Source organism: Bombina bombina, chromosome 4 (assembly GCF_027579735.1).
Source record: "Bombina bombina isolate aBomBom1 chromosome 4, aBomBom1.pri, whole genome shotgun sequence".
In the NCBI taxonomy this organism is placed as follows: Eukaryota; Metazoa; Chordata; class Amphibia; order Anura; family Bombinatoridae; genus Bombina; species Bombina bombina.
The window spans coordinates 952,631,075-952,649,771 of record NC_069502.1 but is presented as its reverse complement, the minus strand read 5'-3'; the positions used below and the strand labels follow the sequence as shown (position 1 = coordinate 952,649,771).

The 18,697-nt window shown below is 38.9% G+C and overlaps 1 protein-coding gene across 1 annotated transcript in view; it reads left to right on the top strand.

Annotated features, from left to right (window-relative positions):
* ANAPC1 (anaphase promoting complex subunit 1) overlaps nucleotides 1–18,697 on the top strand; it is a 592,717-nt gene that overhangs the window by 113,742 nt on the left and 460,278 nt on the right. Inside the window, exons 20-25 of the mRNA XM_053712607.1 lie at nucleotides 6,184–6,275; nucleotides 10,446–10,594; nucleotides 11,263–11,341; nucleotides 11,432–11,465; nucleotides 11,582–11,652; nucleotides 18,482–18,660. Of these exons, the coding sequence (XP_053568582.1) occupies nucleotides 6,184–6,275; nucleotides 10,446–10,594; nucleotides 11,263–11,341; nucleotides 11,432–11,465; nucleotides 11,582–11,652; nucleotides 18,482–18,660 (604 nt within the window). The remainder of the gene's footprint in view (nucleotides 1–6,183; nucleotides 6,276–10,445; nucleotides 10,595–11,262; nucleotides 11,342–11,431; nucleotides 11,466–11,581; nucleotides 11,653–18,481; nucleotides 18,661–18,697) is intronic.

The following is an 18,697-nucleotide window of genomic DNA, read 5'->3' as shown; positions in this document are numbered from 1 at the left end:
CTAAAGTTGTGAATTCCAACAACATTAGTAGAGAAATTGTGGTTCCTTCATTATGTCCTAATCCTAAGAATTCTAAGGAGAAATCGTTGCATTCTTTGGATGTTGTTAGAGCTTTGAAATATTATGTTGAAGCTACTAAGTCTTTCCGAAAGACTTCTAGTCTATTTGTTATCTTTTCCGGTTCTAGAAAAGGCCAGAAAGCCTCTGCCATTTCTTTGGCATCTTGGTTGAAATCTTTAATTCATCTTGCCTATGTTGAGTCGGGTAAAACTCCGCCTCAGAGGATTACAGCTCATTCTACTAGGTCAGTTTCTACTTCCTGGGCGTTTAGGAATGAAGCTTCGATTGATCAGATTTGCAAAGCAGCAACTTGGTCCTCTTTGCATACTTTTACTAAATTCTACCATTTTGATGTATTTTCTTCTTCTGAAGCAGTTTTTGGTAGAAAAGTACTTCAGGCAGCGGTTTCAGTTTGAATCTTCTGCTTATGTTTTTCATTAAACTTTATTTTGGGTGTGGATTATTTTCAGCAGGAATTGGCTGTCTTTATTTTATCCCTCCCTCTCTAGTGACTCTTGTGTGGAAAGATCCACATCTTGGGTAATCATTATCCCATACGTCACTAGCTCATGGACTCTTGCTAATTACATGAAAGAAAACATAATTTATGTAAGAACTTACCTGATAAATTCATTTCTTTCATATTAGCAAGAGTCCATGAGGCCCGCCCTTTTTTTGTGGTGGTTATGATTTTTGTATAAAGCACAATTATTCCAATTCCTTATTTTATATGCTTTCGCACTTTTTTATCACCCCACTTCTTGGCTATTCGTTAAACTGAATTGTGGGTGTGGTGAGGGGTGTATTTATAGGCATTTTGAGGTTTGGGAAACTTTGCCCCTCCTGGTAGGAATGTATATCCCATACGTCACTAGCTCATGGACTCTTGCTAATATGAAAGAAATGAATTTATCAGGTAAGTTCTTACATAAATTATGTTTTTTGGAAATACCATAATCTTTAACATTCTTAAATCTATTAACATTAGTGTTATCAGTGCTTGGTGTCTGTGCATAATCCCTCTGCATAGCAAAGTAAATTCTTAATTTTAATTTTCTATAAAATTTCTGCAAATCTTGTTGTACCAAAAATTCATTACAGTGATTATCCAGACAATATGATAATCCTTTGTTTAGTGCCATTTCCTCCTCTTCACTAAAAATGTAAGAGGATAGATTATAAACCAAATTTTCTTTACATAGTGTCAAATCATTCACACTAGAATCACACATCCTATCATTCACACTGTGCTCATTGTGACTAAATGCTTTACTTAATTCAGTGTCATCATCCACAATTAAAGTACATACATCCATTTTTTCCAGGAGAGAGAGATTCAATAGTAAACATGTCTGTCATATCATTATTCACACTCTGGTTAGTATTTTTATCAAAAAGATTACGGTCTAGTAAAGATTCATTACAGCTCCCAGTCTTATTAGACTCTATACCATTAGTACATTTAACCAATTTTGTGCCATTTAGGTTAGTAACTTTATCTAATATGGGAGTCCCAGATTTTTTGTCACAGTCCTCATTCGTAATAGCACCCACAACAATATGTGGCAAATGACTATAGCCATGGATTTGTTTAAAGTCCTGGATAGGGCCTTTTTCAAAAGTTCCACATATTTTTTCTTTTTCAGTTGTTTGGTTTAACGCCATAACAGGACTACATCCATCTGTGGTATCACTAACATTCCCCAAAAGATCTTATCTGCTCATACCTCTCAGGTTGGTTATATGTCCTTGGGGGCATAGTGGCGTTCAGTACCTGTAATGGCCTCGTTGCGCTCCTCGTCCCCGGCGTGTACGTTGTCGCTCTGACGTCATCGGTCGACCGGAACTGCCGCCTCTTGTGCTTCCTCCCACCGCGGTGGAATCTACGTCTGAATCTTCAGTCAAAAAAAACGGCAGATGAATCCAGGCTGCTATTAACCTCTTCCTGTGCAGTTGTCTGTTTATTCCGTCTCCCATATTCTCTTGTCTGTTTCACAAGGCTTGTACTCTGGCGCCATCTATAGACTGTACCTTGGCTGTAATCTTGTTCATCTCTAATAAACTTTGTTCTTTTTTTTACTTTCCAGGTGTTTTCTGTAATCGCTCACAGATTTCTCTACCTCCATCACAGCTTTCTTATATTCATCAAGGGGTAGGCATTTAACCATTTGTTCTTTTTGCAGGTTAATTTGTTCTTTATATATTTCAATCTCCTTCTGGGCAAATTCAACAGTCCAATATCAAAAGAACATTTATTGAGAATACTCTCAAATTTATCCGTATATTCTTTTTTATTGGCAAATAAGGTAGGACAGGTGGACATCCTCAGGCCTCTTGGAATACGTTGTACTCTGTGATATTCAGACAACGTTATTGCATGTAATTCCAATACCATTTTCTTTTTACTGTCCTTTTCAAAAGACCTGTTTGTAGCCTCAGAGAGAGAAATTTTTAAAAAGTCTCTATTTCCCACAACATTAGAGTTGATACAACCAAGTACAAATTTGAAATAATTTTGCTATGCATTGTTCCTCTTGTTAAATTTGTACTTGGTTGTATATGTCTTTTTAAGTGATTTTATCTATGTGTTTATTCACCTCCTGTGTTGAATTTGGAGTTGCATTGAATTATTGCATCCACAAGATGGCACTGTTGTGCAGTTGGATTCTAACACAGGATGTAGAATAATAGGTAAGGGTATATGAGGCATACACCTGTGAAATAAAGGTCTTTTAAGAAAAATTGGTGGCTGGAATACTCTTTGAATCTGCACCTTATCTGGATGACATTCTGGTTCAGGCGGCTTCCTTTCCACAAGCAAGATCACACACGGAAATGTTATTAACTTTCCTGCTGTCTCACAGATGGAAGGTGAATTTGGAAAAGAGTTCCTTAGTCCCAGATACAAGGGTAACTTTCTTGGGAACCATAATAGATTCCTTATCAATGAAGATTTTTCTGACAGAAGTTAGGAGATCAAAAATTTTTGAATCTTGCCTAGCTCTTCATTCCTCTCCTCGGCCATCAGTGGCTCAGTGCATGGAGGCAATCGGGTTGATGGTAGCGGCATCCCGTTCACCCGTTTCAACCTTAGTTAAGCATGCTCAGGCAGTGGAACGGAGATTATGCGGATCTGTCTCCGCGATTACAGCTGGAGCAGGAGACAAGGGATTCTCTACTTTGGTGGTTGTCTCAGGATCATCTCTCCCATGGGACCTGCTTTCGCAGACCCTCTTGGGTGATTGTGACAACAGATGCCAGCCTTCTGGGATGGGGAGCAGTATGGGGCTCCCTAAAGGCTCAGGGAACATGGACTCCTTTAGAGTCTGTTCTACCCAAAAACATTCTGGAATTGAGAACAATCTTCAATGCTCTTCTGGGCTGGCCTCAGTTAGCCTTGACCCGGTTCATCAGGTTCCAGTCAGACAATATAACCTCAGTAGTTTACATCAACCACCAGGGAGGAACTCTGAGTTCCTTGGCCATGACAGAGGTAGCCAAGATCATTCAGTGGGCGGAGACCCACAATTGCTGTCTGTCGGCGATCCACATTCCAGGAGTGGACAACTGGGCGGCGGACTTCCTGAGCAGGCAGACCTTTCACCCGGGGGAGTGGTAACTCCATCCGGAAGTGTTTTCCAACCTGATTCTCAAATGGGGTCAGCCGGAATTGGATCTCATGGCATTCTGAGGTACGGGTCGAGGTCAAGGGATCTTCAGGCTGTACTGATAGACGCCCTGGCGGTACCTTGGAGTTTCAGTCTTGCATACCTATTTCCTCCATTCGCTCTTCTACCTCGGGTCATTGCTCGAATCAAGCAGGAGAGGGCGTCGGTGATCCTCATGGCCTCGCAGGATTTGGTATGAAGACCTGGTGGACATGTCATCTCTTCCACCTTGGAGACTTCCGTTGAGGAAGGACCTTTTACTTCAAGGGCCCTTCCTTCATCCAAATCTAGTTTCTCTGAAGCTGACTGCTTGGAGATTGAACACTTCATTTTATCGAAGCGGGGATTTTCGGAATCGGTCATTGAAACCATGATTCAGGCTCGTAAACCTGTGACTAGAAAGATTTACCAGAAGTTATGGCATAAATATCTATATTGGTGTGAATCCGAGGGCTACTCCTGGAGTAGAGTTAGAATTCCTAGAATTCTGTCCTTTCTCCAAGAGGGTTTGGAGAAGGGCTAATCGGCGAGTTCCCTAAGGAGTCAAATATCTTCCTTGTCTATTTTGTTACTTAAGCGTCTGGCGGACGTACCAGACGTGCAGTCGTTTTGTCAGGCCTGTGTTCAAACCTGTTACTCCTCTCTGGAGTCTTAATTTAGTTCTCAAGGTTCTTTAAGGGGCTCCGTTTGAGCCTATGCATTCCTTAGATATTAAGTTGTTGTCATGGAAAGTTTTGTTTCTTGTTGCTATTTCATCTGCTCGTAGAGTGTCAGAGCTCTTGGCTTTACAGTATGAGTCTCATTACCTTATTTTTCATTCAGATAAGGTGGTTTTGTGTACTAAGTTAGGGTTTCTCCCTAAAGTGGTTTCAGACCGAAACATTAAAGGGCCACTGTAAGTAAATATTTTCTATGCCTGTTACTAACTAACTACCCCAAATACACTTTTTATCAATAGCATTTCATTAACATATCTCTACGGTATATCAGAAATCTTTTCTGCAAATTTAATTGTTTTCCAAACCCACTCCGTGGGTATCCTTTGCTCTGTACCAATCCGTTTACAATACCTAGGTTTCAAAATGGCGCTTTAAACACAAAGTTATTGGTTTAAGTATTTTGAACACTCAATGCTGAAAATAGTGGGCAGGATAACGTGACATCATCAGCGAATAAAAGATATAACTTTTAGAACGTTATGAAACTTCGTTTTGGAGAAAATATAGGTCAGTAGGTTTTAATTAATGTTTATTAACTTTAATATGTTAGTTGTTTAGCTTAAAAATTGTAACAGAAAGTAATCCTTTAATCAGGAGATTGTTGTTCCTTCCTTGAGTCCTAATCCTTATTCTCAAAAGGAATGGCTTTTGCACAATCTGGATGTGTGCGTGCATTAAAGTTCTATTTACAGGCGACTAAGGATTTTCGTCAGACTTCTGCTCAGTTTGTGGTATTTTCTGGAAAACACAAGGGGCAGAAAGCTACGGCTACTTCTCTTTCTTTATGGCTGAAAAGCAGCCGCCTGAGTGAGTTACGGCTCATTCTACGAGGGCTGTTTTCTCTGCCTGGGCATTCAAAAATGAAGCTTCTTTGGAACAGATTTGCAAGGCTGCAACTTGGTCCTCTCTTCTACAAATTTGACACTTTTGCCTCGGGTGAGGCCTCTTTTGGGAGGACGGTTCTTTAAGCTGTGGTGCCTTCCGTTTAGGTTCCCTGTCTTGTCCCTCACTTATCTGTGTACTCTAGCTTGGGTATTGATTCCCAATAGTAATGAGATAATCTGTGGACTCATCGTGTAACCTGTGACTAGAAAGAAAACAAAATTTATGCTTACCTGATAAATGTATTTATTTCTTGACACGATGAGTCCACGGCCCGCCCTGTTCCTTAGACAGGTTGTTGGTATGTTATGAACTTCAGACACCTCTGAACCTTATTGCTTCCTTTCTCTCTTTTGCTTCGGCCGAATGACTGGGGTTAGAGGGAAGGGAGGTGATATTTAACAGCTTTGCTGTGGTGCTCTTTGCTGCCTCCTGCTGGGCGGGAGTGATTTTCCCAATAGTAATTAGATGATCCATGGACTCATCGTGTCAAGAAATAAATTTATCAGGCAAGCATAAATTTTGTTTTTTTACGTAGAGATGCTCAGGTGATATTTTCCTCTCAGCCTTTTACAGTTATAGTGCATCGGTTTCAAGTGATTTAGAATATGACTTTTATGTTCCTTTAATTACCCAATTATCTCTTAATAATGTAATTCTGTTTTTTTAAATAATTCCACAATATTGTATTGAAATGTAGATCTAGTTCATTTTACAATATCTTCTTTACTATCTTATTTCACTTTATTTGCAGGGCAGCATATGTTTAAAATTGATTCCCCCCAGATTTTATTTTTGTACACATTTATAACCAATAGCCATTATCTATTTTGTGTTTGTGATTTTTATTTTAGGGATTTCAAGTTTGGACCTTACCTGGATTTTTATTTCCGTGATTATCCAACATTGGTTAGAACCACTGGGGAGAAGTCTCATATTGAGCCAGGTAGAGTATTTGGTTATTTTTAGTGAAAATAAGGCTAGATTAAAGTTAGAGTGGGTTGCAATAAGCAATATCGTGATGGCGCTAACTTGCGCGTGTATTACAAGTTGCACACGTTTGCTTGAGTGCAATCTAAATTGGCACTCACCCGCTTTGCACAAGTGAAGACCTAGCGTAAAGTGTAAGGGATAAAGTAAATGTGCAACAAGCACAGCATAAATAGATTAAAATAAAGTGTTACATTTATATATACACTATCTGATAAATTATTTATATATATAATGTATGTGTGTATTAGAAATAGGTGTTGGCATTTATTCAGTATGTATAGTCAGTTTACATGAATGTAGTAATGGAATCCAAAGTTCAGAGAAATAGACCATACAATACCTGATGGATCCTGCAATATATCATATGGGTCTAATAACCCCAGTGGTAATCCACTTACTAGAAAGGACCTCAATCCAAAATAAGTCAAGTGCTGCATATTAGACGTGTCCTCTGTGTCTTTCCTGCGTGGATACCGATGTGTTGCGCTTGTCTTTCTCAGTGTCTCTTGGCATATGGTGTCCCTTCAAGCTCCATGCACCTGGTATACAGGTAAAGTGAGGAGAGAAAAGCAGCTAATAGTGTTATACTGTTTATTTAAAAAGTGGTAAAAGATCCCCAACAAAAGAACCACACTCACATTATGTGCCCTCAAAGACAATGAGGTATTTCACAAGCAGATTATAGTTCATCAGAAATGCAGTTTACGGAGATACAGTTCACGTAGAAATAGTGTATCAATGGTAGCAGGAAATACTTTGGCTCATCAGATAATAATAGCTATTCCTTTTTCTACTTGTATTATGTATGGACTTGGGTATGATCCAGTGAGCCGAAATGGCACTTACCTAATATTGGATTGAGGTCCCTTCTAGTAAGTGGATTAAGCGCTAACACCTATTTCTATCACACATATTGCTTTGCAAAGATCTCTTTGAGCCCTATGTACTTCACTTTGTTCAGCAGCATTTTTGGTATATCGGTAATCCTTTTTTGTGTCTGCAAATAACTACACCTCTAAACAAACACATATATTTATATTTAATCACACACACTTATATATACACTTTGGAATAATTTCCACTCAAATACCTTAAAAGTTTAAATATCAATTTTAATATTTAATGTGTTTTACTGTAAATATTTAACCTTCCAATGTTCACTTAAAAGAAAATGTTTATATATATATTTTAATACATCAACACGTGAGAATATTATTAGTAAAATAAAGTAAATTTAACTTTAGTATCCATTGCTACTTTCCATGAAGGCTTCTTCCATGTGCAGCACCCTATTACTGTTTGTATTCTGTACGCCATGTTCCCTCTAATTTTGGCCTTCGTAATTTTTGGCCAAATAACTGAAATATATGTCCACATTTTGAAGAGGTACAAAATAAGCTATTTGCCTTTCGCACATTAAATATTTTTTATGATTCAGATAGAGCATACAATTTTAAACGACTTTCCAATTTTGTTCTTTTGGTATCCTTTGTTGAAAATTGAGCCTATGTAGGATCAGGAGCAGGGAGCTAGCTGGTGATTGGTGGCTGCACATATATGCCTCTTATTGGCTTACCGATTTGTTCAGCTAGCTTCCAGTAATGCGTTGCTGCTCCTTCCTTAAAGGAAACCAAGAGAATGAAGCAAATTTGATGATAATCGGAAAGTTGTTTCAAATTTCATTCTCTATCTGAATCAAGAAAGAAAAAAATAAAAATAAAAATATATATGTAGTATATATATATGTGTGTGTGTGTATATGTATGTATGTGTGTGTATATATATATATATATGTGTGTGTGTGTATATATATATATATATATATATATATATATATATAGTGTGTATATGTGTGTGTATATATATATATATATATATATATATATATATATATATATATATATATATAGTGTGTATATGTGTGTGTGTATATATATATATATATATATATACAGTATGTGTATGTGTATATATATATATATAATGTATCCCATAACATTAATACAAATAATTTTATTTGCATTAATTTTTCTTTATGAACAAGGTTGTTCAAAAGGTTTGAAGACATTTAGCCAAACACAATGTACATCTACATTGTGTCTAAGCCTCTGCACACTGCCCCCTTATCTCAGTGCATTTCAGCCAATTAGTGCTAACTTATAAATACCTTCACGGAAGTGACCACAATGTTATCTATATGGCACACATGAACTAGCACTCTCTGCCTGTAAAATGCTTATTAAATGCACTAAGATAAGAGGTGGCCTTCAAGGGCTAAGAAATCAGCCTATGATCCTACCTACTGTAGGTTTAGCCTTCAACAAAGAACCAAGAGAACAAAGCAAATTTGATGTTAAAAGTAAATCGGAAAGTTGTTTAAAATTGCACGCCCTATCCAGGATCATGAAAGTTTAATTTTGACTTTACTGTCCCTTTAAAAACAAGTGGAAGTCAACAGCAACTTCCTTTTCATCTCTGCTCCAGCTCTCCTATCCCCCCTGTGTGAGTACATTATCAAATCTTGTGGGGACTCCCAAAACATTTTAAGGGACCCCACGATTAATAAGTCTTGCGTTAGAGCATGTACTTTTTGCATTATTTGCTTGTAAATTCTGTTTGTTTAACCCTAAAGTTCTGTATGTTTAACCTCCGAGGAGGACTTTAAGTGTTTTGACCCTTTACAGGGGTTAAACACAGAATTACACAGTGAGTGATGGTAAAAATGACAGGTTCTAACATATTCAAAACTGTTTTCAGAGAAAGGATTCAGACCGTATGGCAGTGTCATGTAGACTAGTTTGAGTGGAAAGGATGCAATAGAATAGAATACTGGGCCATGTCAAAAGGCAGCAGGGAGGTCTAGCAGAAAAAGCACAAGAAACGTCACTAATGTATCCTTCAAATTCTAGCAACACAGAATGATGCAGAATACACAAGAGAATTCTCATCTTTATTTGGTTTAGGAACAGAAGACACCATACAGTAAAATGACAAAATGTATTTATATATTTTAACTTAGGTTTTCACTTAGCAAGTTTGCATTCTATAGATTAAACAATGGTGAAGCTTAATAAAGATATTGAATAATGTTATCCATTCTTTAATTCGGAGTTTGCTTTTTAAGAGTTACTACCCCCCACTCTGTTATGGGAGATTGAGGAGTAAAAAATTGAGCAGAGGCAAACATTTATAAAACCTGACTTCTATTACTTTATCGGTCACAGACTGTAAAAACAATGTTTCGTACCACCTGTCCTTAATCATACCATGTCCAAGAATAAAAGACTCCACTTCTAAAATGGTAAAGAGCCACATCCTCTAGTAGTAACCAGGATTGACCTATTTGATTCCTACATATAACTCATTTTCAAATTACATAGTGACATCTACTGGGAGTTTGTAATAAAACACTTAAAGCACATTTTGAGTGACCTAATTTTAATAGTTATCAAATATACAAATATAGCTATCTTACCAACACTATTTACCAAAGGAGTAAACCGCCATGATTAACTGCTCCTTATTGTGCATGGATGAAATCTGGTGCATGAAATCCAGCTTCTTTTTTTTTTTTCATGATTCAGACAGCATACAATTTTAAACAACTTTTCAATTTACTTCTATTATCATATCTACTTCATTCTTTTTGTATTATTTGTTGAAGGAGCAGCAATGCACTACTTAGGAGCTAGATGAGCATGTTAGGTGAACCCATGACAAGAAGCATATATGTGAAGCCACCAATCAGCAGCCACTAGATTGTTGCTGCGCCTCAGTCTACCCATATATGCTTTTTAACAAAGGATACCAAGAGAACAAAGAAAATTAGATAATAGAAGTAAATTGGTGAGTTGTTTAAAATTGTATGCTCTATTTGAATAGAACGTTTGTTTCATGTCCCTTTAAGGAAAAAAAAAATACTTAGTGTGTCTGATCATTGTGTTCAGTGTAGCATTATCGGAGTACTTGGGGCCACCAAGATGCAAGTACTGATTACCTTGGCAGAAAACCAATGTTTTCCATATTACGGAATCACTCAATTGAAGTAAAGAAGTTAAAATGTTTAAATTGCTCTGTTTGCTGTATTTTATGTCCCTCTTTATCCCCCTTTTTATTTTTGCAGCCCAGACTGGTTTCATGAGTTATCCTTCCTTCTTCACTTCTGAACCACCAAGCATCTATCATTGGTTAAGGTTCTGTCTAAAAGGGCAAACAATGCCAGCTTACCCATACCTGCCAGGCATATGTGAGAGAAGCAAGCTTGTAGTGTTGGTAAGTATTAATGGTGTGGCTTTTTACTGTTTAAACATTGTTTTACCCAGGACCCTTTTAATGGGTGCACCACCCGGCTGATTTTAATGACCACCAAGCTAAAAGTTGTCAGTATTAAGCTAACATTACCTAACATTACATTTTTTCAATGCTTATTGAACATATTAACATAAAAAAAAATGTTAAATTGTGCAATTATTTGTGCCCTGGATAGCAGAAAATGATATAATTTTACAAAGTATTACACTGCCCCAATCCAACTACTTGATAATGCCACATGGCTGGCAAAATTTTCAAATGTCGAAATTGGCATGGGCTCATGTAGCATATGTGCGTGTATCGCTGAAACATTAATTTTTCTAGAAGCATTTTAGTTAATGGAAGTACATTGAAAAAATGCTTCTATTTAAAACTGAAATGCACGCATGCACATTTCAAATTTCACCTTTCCATTCCTTTAAGAAAGTGCCAGCAATAATTTCAGCTAATATTTCATATTCTCCACCTTGTTATCGAGATAAAAAAGATACTGTTTGTCATTCTGCCTTCATCCTGTCTGTCATGCTGGGTGTCTGGACACACTAGTGCAGATATGTCCAAACTGCCGTCTGTAGGCTTAGTTTGCTTTATGTTACAAGATCTTTTTGTTATATTTTTTGTTAATGCAGAGTGTTGCTTTATACATACTTGGAGAGGAAAAAGCTGTGTCACATGATCCTTCAAAGTATTTAATCAAAATAACAGCAGGTAAATATACTGTTTTGTTTGCGCAATTTAATTACTCCAATATTTAATTAAGAAGGGTCTAATTGTCGCTTCACTTTCCTCTATTTCCAGGGCAAAGGAAGCAACAACAGGAAGAAGAAAGGAGGTATTGTACTGTTTGTTTTTTTTTTACACTAATTAATAGATTTTTATCCTGTTTATGTTGAATATGTCTATAATGGGTTGTTGTAATGTGGTGTCCTTGTTGATTCTCTACGACAGGTTCAGCTTGAGGCCCAGTCCTACTGTTTCAAGCCTGTCTGAAAAGCTAGTGGTCTGGATGACTGATATAGGTGAGGTGGTTATTTGTATACAGCACTGAACAGATTGCCCAATCTATATATAACTTCTGGCAAGGTGTACTTTATGGCACAGTAAAGTATTAGGGCCGATGATGTAAAGCTCTCCTCTCTGATCTAAGAAGTCTCGTCAATACTGCAAGGTCCTCAAATTTTTTTTTTTAATTTTAGCTTTGGAGCTGTGTAACTATGCAGTGTTCTGTATTTAAAAAAATACATTATAATGTGTTTAACAAACAAACCAAAAAACTAACCAAGGATTGATTTCTCTTCATGCTGGTGAGTTTTTGATCATTGGGCCCTTAGAGAGAAATCTAATAAAGATCTATAAATGTAGATATATAGAGATTAGGTAGATATGTACTATGAGTAAATGTATATAATAGGGATGTGCGTTTGGATCCTTTGTGATGAATCGAATGCGGAATTAAGCAGTCACTTGTTTCTTTTGGATATTTTCGTACCCAGATTGATTCCTGTAAAAGATCCCCACTCTAAGATTTGGATTTGCAAAGATCTTAGAGTTGGGGATGTTTTACAGGAATCAATCCAGCTACCAAAATATCCGAAGTGAACGAAAGACTGCTTAATTCCAAATTTGGTTCCTCACAAAGGATCTAAACGCTCAACCCTATTATATAATTTCTCCTGTTAAGTGTGATCAGTCCACGGGTCATCATTACTTCTGGGATATTAACTCCTCCCCAACAGGAAGTGCAAGAGGATCACCCAGCAGAGCTGCTATATAGCTCCTCCCCTCTACGTCACACCCGTCATTCTCTTGCACCCAACTAATAGATAGGATGTGTGAGAGGACTGTGGTGATTTTACTTAGTTTTTATGACTTCAATCAAAAGTTTGTTATTTTAAAACAGCACCGGAGCGTGTTGTTCATTCTCAGGGAGAATTTGAAGAAGAATCTACCTGAGTTTCTATATGATTTTAACCGGAGTAGTTAAGATCATGTTGCTGTTCTCGGCCATCTGAGGGGTGAGGTATACTTCAGATCAGGGGACAGCGGGCAGGTTCACCTGCAAAGAGGTATGTAGCAGCTTATTATTTTCTGAGAATGGAATTGACTAGAAAATACTGCAAATACCTATATAAAGTAAGTTCAGCCTTAAATGCAGTAGTAGCAACTGGTATCAGGCTGTCATGTATGTATATTTTCACTTCAGTATTCTGGTGAATGACACTTCACAGGAATGATGCTGTATGAATAAAACCTTAGCCTATATTGCAGTGAGAACGGCTAGCAGTAGGTTTCTGTGACAATTTATTTATTTGAGGTTAAACGTTTTGCTGGCATGTTAAATCGTTTAATTTTCTGTGGTACTGGGTGAAAAATTGTGTTGGGCACTAATTATCCACTTGGCGGGCATTTTATTTAATTTTTGACAGTTTACTGATCTCCCTCACTGTTGTGTATGAGGGGGGAGGGGCTTAATTTGGCGCTTTTACTACGCATCAGGAATTCAGTGACAAGTCTGTTTTTCTTCCCTGCATGATCCGGTTCGTCTCTACAGAGCTCAAGGGTCTTCAAAAGTTATTTTTGAGGGAGGTAATCACTCACAGCAGACCTGTGAGATAGTGCTTTGACTGTGATAAAAAACGTTATATTCTGTAATTTTTTCTGCCATTTAAGGGTTAGTTATCCATTGCTAATGGGGGCAATCCTTTGCTAAATTTATATTTTTACCGGAAAGAATTTTATTTTATAGTTTATCCGTTTTATTTTCTCAACTGTCATAACTTCTGTGTTTCTTAAAGGCACAGTACGTTTTTCTCATACTATTGAAAATTAAAGTGAAAAGTATTTCCAAGCTGCTGGTTTAATTGCTAGTGTGTTTAACATGTCTGACTCAGAGGAATATCTCTGTGCTATATGTGCTAAAGCCAAAGTGGAGCCCAATAGAAATTTATGTACTAATTGCATTGATGCTACTTTAAATAAAAGTCAATCTGTACAAATTGAACATCATTCACCAAACAACGAGGGGAAAGTTATGCCGACTAACTTGCCTCACGTGTCAGTACCTGCATCTCCCGCTTGGGAGGTGCGTGATATGGTAACGCCGAGTACTTCAGGGCGGCCATTACAAATCACATTGCAGGACATGGCTAATGTTATGACTGAAGTTTTGTCTAAATTACCCGAACTTAGAGGGAAGCGTGACCACTCTGGGGTGAGAACAGAGTGCGCTGATAATACTAGGGCCATGTCAGATACTGGGTCACAGTATGCGGAACATGAGGACGGAGAGCTTCAATCTGCAGGTGACGGTTCTGATCCCAATAGAGTGGATTCAGACATTTCTAATTTTAAGTTTAAGCTTGAGAACCTCTGCGTTCTACTAGGGGAGGTATTAGCGGCTCTGAATGATTGTAACACCGTTGCAATTCCAGAGAAGTTATGTAGGCTGGATAGATTACTATGCGGGTACCGGCGAGTACTGACGTATTTCCTATACCTAAGAGGCTTACAGAGATAATTACTAAGGAGTGGGATAGGCCCGGTGTACCCTTTTCCTCCCCTCCTGTATTTAGAAAAATGTTCCCAATAGACGCCACCACACGGGACTTATGGCAGACGATCCCTAAGGTGGAGGGAGCGGTTTCTACTCTGGCTAAGCGTACTACTATCCCGGTGGAGGATAGCTGTGCCTTTTCAGATCCAATGGATAAAAAATTAGAGGGTTACCTTAAGAAAATGTTTGTTCAACAAGGTTTTATATTACAACCCCTTGCATGTATTGCGTCTGTCACGGCCGCTGCCGCTTTTTGGTCCGAGTCCCTGGAAGAGACTCTTGACTCAATTACTATCGAAGAAATTTCAAACAGGCTCAAAACACTTAAGCTAGCTAATTCATTTGTTTCAGATGCCGTAGTACATTTAACTAAACTTACGGCTAAGAATTCCGGTTTCGCCATTCAGGCACGCAGAGCACTGTGGCTAAAATCGTGGTCCGCTGACGTTACTTCTAAATCTAAGTTACTTAACATACCTTTCAAAGGGCAGACCTTATTCGGGCCCGGTTTGAAAGAAATTATCGCTGACATTACAGGAGGTAAAGGCCATGCCCTGCCTCAAGACAGAGCCAAGCCTATGGCTAGACAGTCTAATTTTCGTTCCTTTCGTAATTTCAAGGCAGGAGCAGCATCAACTTCCTCTGCTCCAAAACAGGAAGGAGCTGTTGCTCGTTACAGACAAGGCTGGAGACCTAACCAGTCCTGGAACAAGGGCAAGCAGGCCAGAAAACCTGCTGCTGCCCCTAAGACAGCATGAATTGAGGGCCCCCGATCCGGGAACGGATCTAGTGGGGGGCAGACTTTCTCTCTTCGCCCAGTCTTGGGCAAGAGATGTCCAGGATCCCTGGGCACTAGAGATCATATCTCAGGGATATCTTCTGGACTTCAAATCCTCTCCCCCAAAGGGGAGATTCCATCTGTCAAGGTTATCAACAAACCAAATAAAGGAGGCGTTTCTACGCTGCGTACAAGATCTGTTACTAATGGGAGTGATCCATCCGGTTCCGCGGTCGGAACACGGACAGGGATTTTACTCAAATCTGTTTGTGGTTCCCAAGAAAGAAGGAACCTTCAGACCAATCTTGGATTTAAAGATCCTAAACAAATTCCTAAGAGTTCCATCGTTCAAAATGGAAACTATTCGGACAATTCTACCCATGATCCAAAGAGGTCAGTACATGACCACAGTGGATTTAAAGGATGCTTACCTTCACATACCGATTCACAGAAATCATCACCGGTACCTAAGGTTTGCCTTCCTAGACAGGCATTACCAGTTTGTAGCTCTTCCATTCGGATTGGCTACGGCTCAAGAAATCTTCACAAAGGTTCTGGGGGGCTCTTCTGGCGGTGCTAAGACCGCAAGGAATTTCGGTAGCTTCCTTACCTAGACGACATTCTGATACAAGCTTCAAGCTTTCAAACTGCCAAGTCTCATACAGAGTTAGTACATGGCATTTCTAAGGTCGCATGGGTTGGAAGGTAAACGAAAAGAAGAGTTCTCTTTTTCCACTCACAAGAGTTCCCTTCTTGGGACTCTTATAGACTCTGTAGAAATGAAGATCTACCTGACAGAAGACAGGTTAACAAAGCTTCAAAACGCTTGCCGTGTCCTTCATTCCATTCAACACCCGTCAGTGGCTCAATGCATGGAGGTGATCGGCTTAATGGTAGCCGGCAATGGACATAGTACCTTTTGCACGCCTACACCTCAGACCGCTGCAATTGTGCATGCTAAGTCAGTGGAATGGGGGATTACTCAGATTTGTCCCCTACTCTGAATCTGGATCAAGAGACCAGAAATTCTCTTCTATGGTGGCTTTCTCGGCCACATCTGTCCAGGGGGATGCCATTCAGCAGGCCAGATTGGACAATTGTAACAACAGACGCCAGCCTGCTAGGTTGGGGCGCTGTCTGGAATTCCCTGAAGGCTCAGGGATCTTGGTCTCAGGAGGAGAGTCTCCTGCCAATAAACATTGATATAAAGTTGTTATCTTGGAAAGTTCTGTTCTTAATATCTATTTCCTCGGCTCGTAGAGGTCTCTGAGTTATCAGCCCTTACATTGTGATTCTCCTTATCTGATTTTTTCACTCAGATAAGGTAGTTCTGCGTACTAAACCTGGGTTCTTACCTAAGGTAGTCACTAACAGGAATATCAATCAAGAGATTGTTGTTCCATCCTTGTGTCCAAATCCTTCTTCAAAGAAGGAACGTCTTCTGCACAATCTGGATGTAGTTCGTGCCCTAAAATTCTATTTACAGGCAAACTAAAGACTTTCGACAAACGTCTTCCCTGTTTGTCGTTTATTCTGGCCAGAGGAGAGGGTCAAAAAGCTTCGGCTACCTCTCTCTCTTTTTGGCTTCGTAGCATAATACGTTTAGCTTATGAGACTGCTGGACAGCAGCCTCCTGAAAGAATTACAGCTCATTCCACTAGAGCTGTGGCTTCCACTTGGGGCCTTTAAGAATGAGGCCTCTGTTGAACAGATTTGCAAGGCTGCAACTTGGTCTTCGCTTCATACTTTTTCCAAATTTTACAAATTTGACACTTTTGCTTCTTCGGAGGCTATTTTTGGGAGAAAGGTTCTTCAGGCAGTGGTTCCTTCTGTATAAAGATCCTGCCTGTCCCTCCCGTCATCCGTGTACTTTGCTTTGGTATTGGTATCCCAGAAGTAATGATGACCCGTGGACTGATCACACTTAACAGGAGAAAACATAATTTATGCTTACCTGATAAATTCCTTTCTCCTGTAGTGTGATTCAGATCCACACGGCCCGCCTGTTTTTATGGCAGGTCTAAAATTTTTAATTATACTCCAGTCACCACTGCACCCATTAGCTTCTCCTTTCTCGTTGGTTCTTGGTCGAATGACTGGGTGTGACGTAGAGGGGAGGAGCCTATATAGCAGCTCTGCTGGGTGATCCTCTTGCACTTCCTGTTGGGAGGAGTTAATATCCCAGAAGTAATGATGACCCGTGGACTGATCACACTACAGAGAAAGGAATTTATCATGTAAGCATAAATTATGTTTTGCTTATCAGTTAATTACGCAGTGCATTGCAAGCAATATGTGTACATGGTCTGTAAGGCATTTCAAACCTGCACTTTGTTAGCAATGTTTGCATTGTTTTGCCCGTCTAGCAATCTACCATCTGAAAAACCTGTTGAGTAATGTTCATCTTGTGTCATTTGCTGTGGCTAAATACTATAGGGTCAGGTTCCTGTTTTCTGTAGGATGCACTCCAGCCTTTATGGTCAGTCTAAAAAAAACAAAAAAAAAAAACAACCCACAATGTACTGAGTTAAATTACAGGACCAACTGCTAAATAAAAAATACAGCTACACTTTTTTTTATTAACTATTTAATTTTGATTCACATTTCTGAAAAATATCAGCTTTTTAAAAAAAACATTCTTGACCATTTAAAGACTTTGGTCATATTAAATTTTAAGTTCTGTATACACTAATACAGTTGTAAAGAAACTATGCTTAAGGGATAGTGATATGGCATATTTTTTTTTTAAACATGTTGAAATATCTGGAATCTTTCAGCTAAGGGGCAAACATCTTTGTTACAGAATGCATCTATTTTCTCAAGAAACAAAAATGAGGGGTCTTGATAGCAGTTTCACAGGCACAACCAACAGCCTTAAAAGTATAGGAGTTGGACATTAGACCCAAGACTTGACAATGCTCAGTGTTATTCTTTGGGCTAGTAGGCTGTCCACTATTGGTTGCAAACAGGAGGCGTGTCCGGAACACGGTCAAACTACTGGTCCATTCAAACCAAAAATATGAATGATCTGCTTCCTAGAGGACCCGGAGTGCCGTAGCAGCGGCGGATCAGCTGCAAAAATACAGAACATAAGGCACACTAAGGAGCAGGCACTACTAGTAGGTATAAATTTAAAACATTCGATTTATTCAAAAGGACTTTAAAAACATAGCCCCCAGACAGGGGTAGAGAGACATACAGGACAAGTCTTACACGTTTCGCGCCCCCTAGTGGCGCTTAATCATAGACTAAAAGTCTATAATTAACACCACTAGGGAGCGTGAAATGCGTAAGACATGTCCTGTATTTCTCTCTACCCCTGACTGGAGGCTATGTTTTAAAGTCTTTTGAATAAATCGTATGTTTTAAATTTATACCTACTAGTAGTGCCTGCTCCTTCGTGTGCCTTGTTCTGTCCCTATTGGTTGTCATTACAATAGTTAAAATTATATATTTATTTTACATATTGTACTCTTTCTGGATAGCATTTCAGCTGTCTTCTTTGTGTAAAAATTAGGTTTTACCCTGAGAGATCTGGAATCTTTGCCCTTTGGAGTTTCTCTTCCAATCAGACATGCTATCTATCGGTGCAGGGAGCAGCCTATATCTGACTGGCCTGAAGCAGTCTGCCTTCTCATTGGACGTCAGGACCTTTCTAAACAAGCCTGTGAAGGAAACCTACCAAAAGCTAAATCTGTAAGAAACCCACTAAATCTCAACCTGAACATGTGTA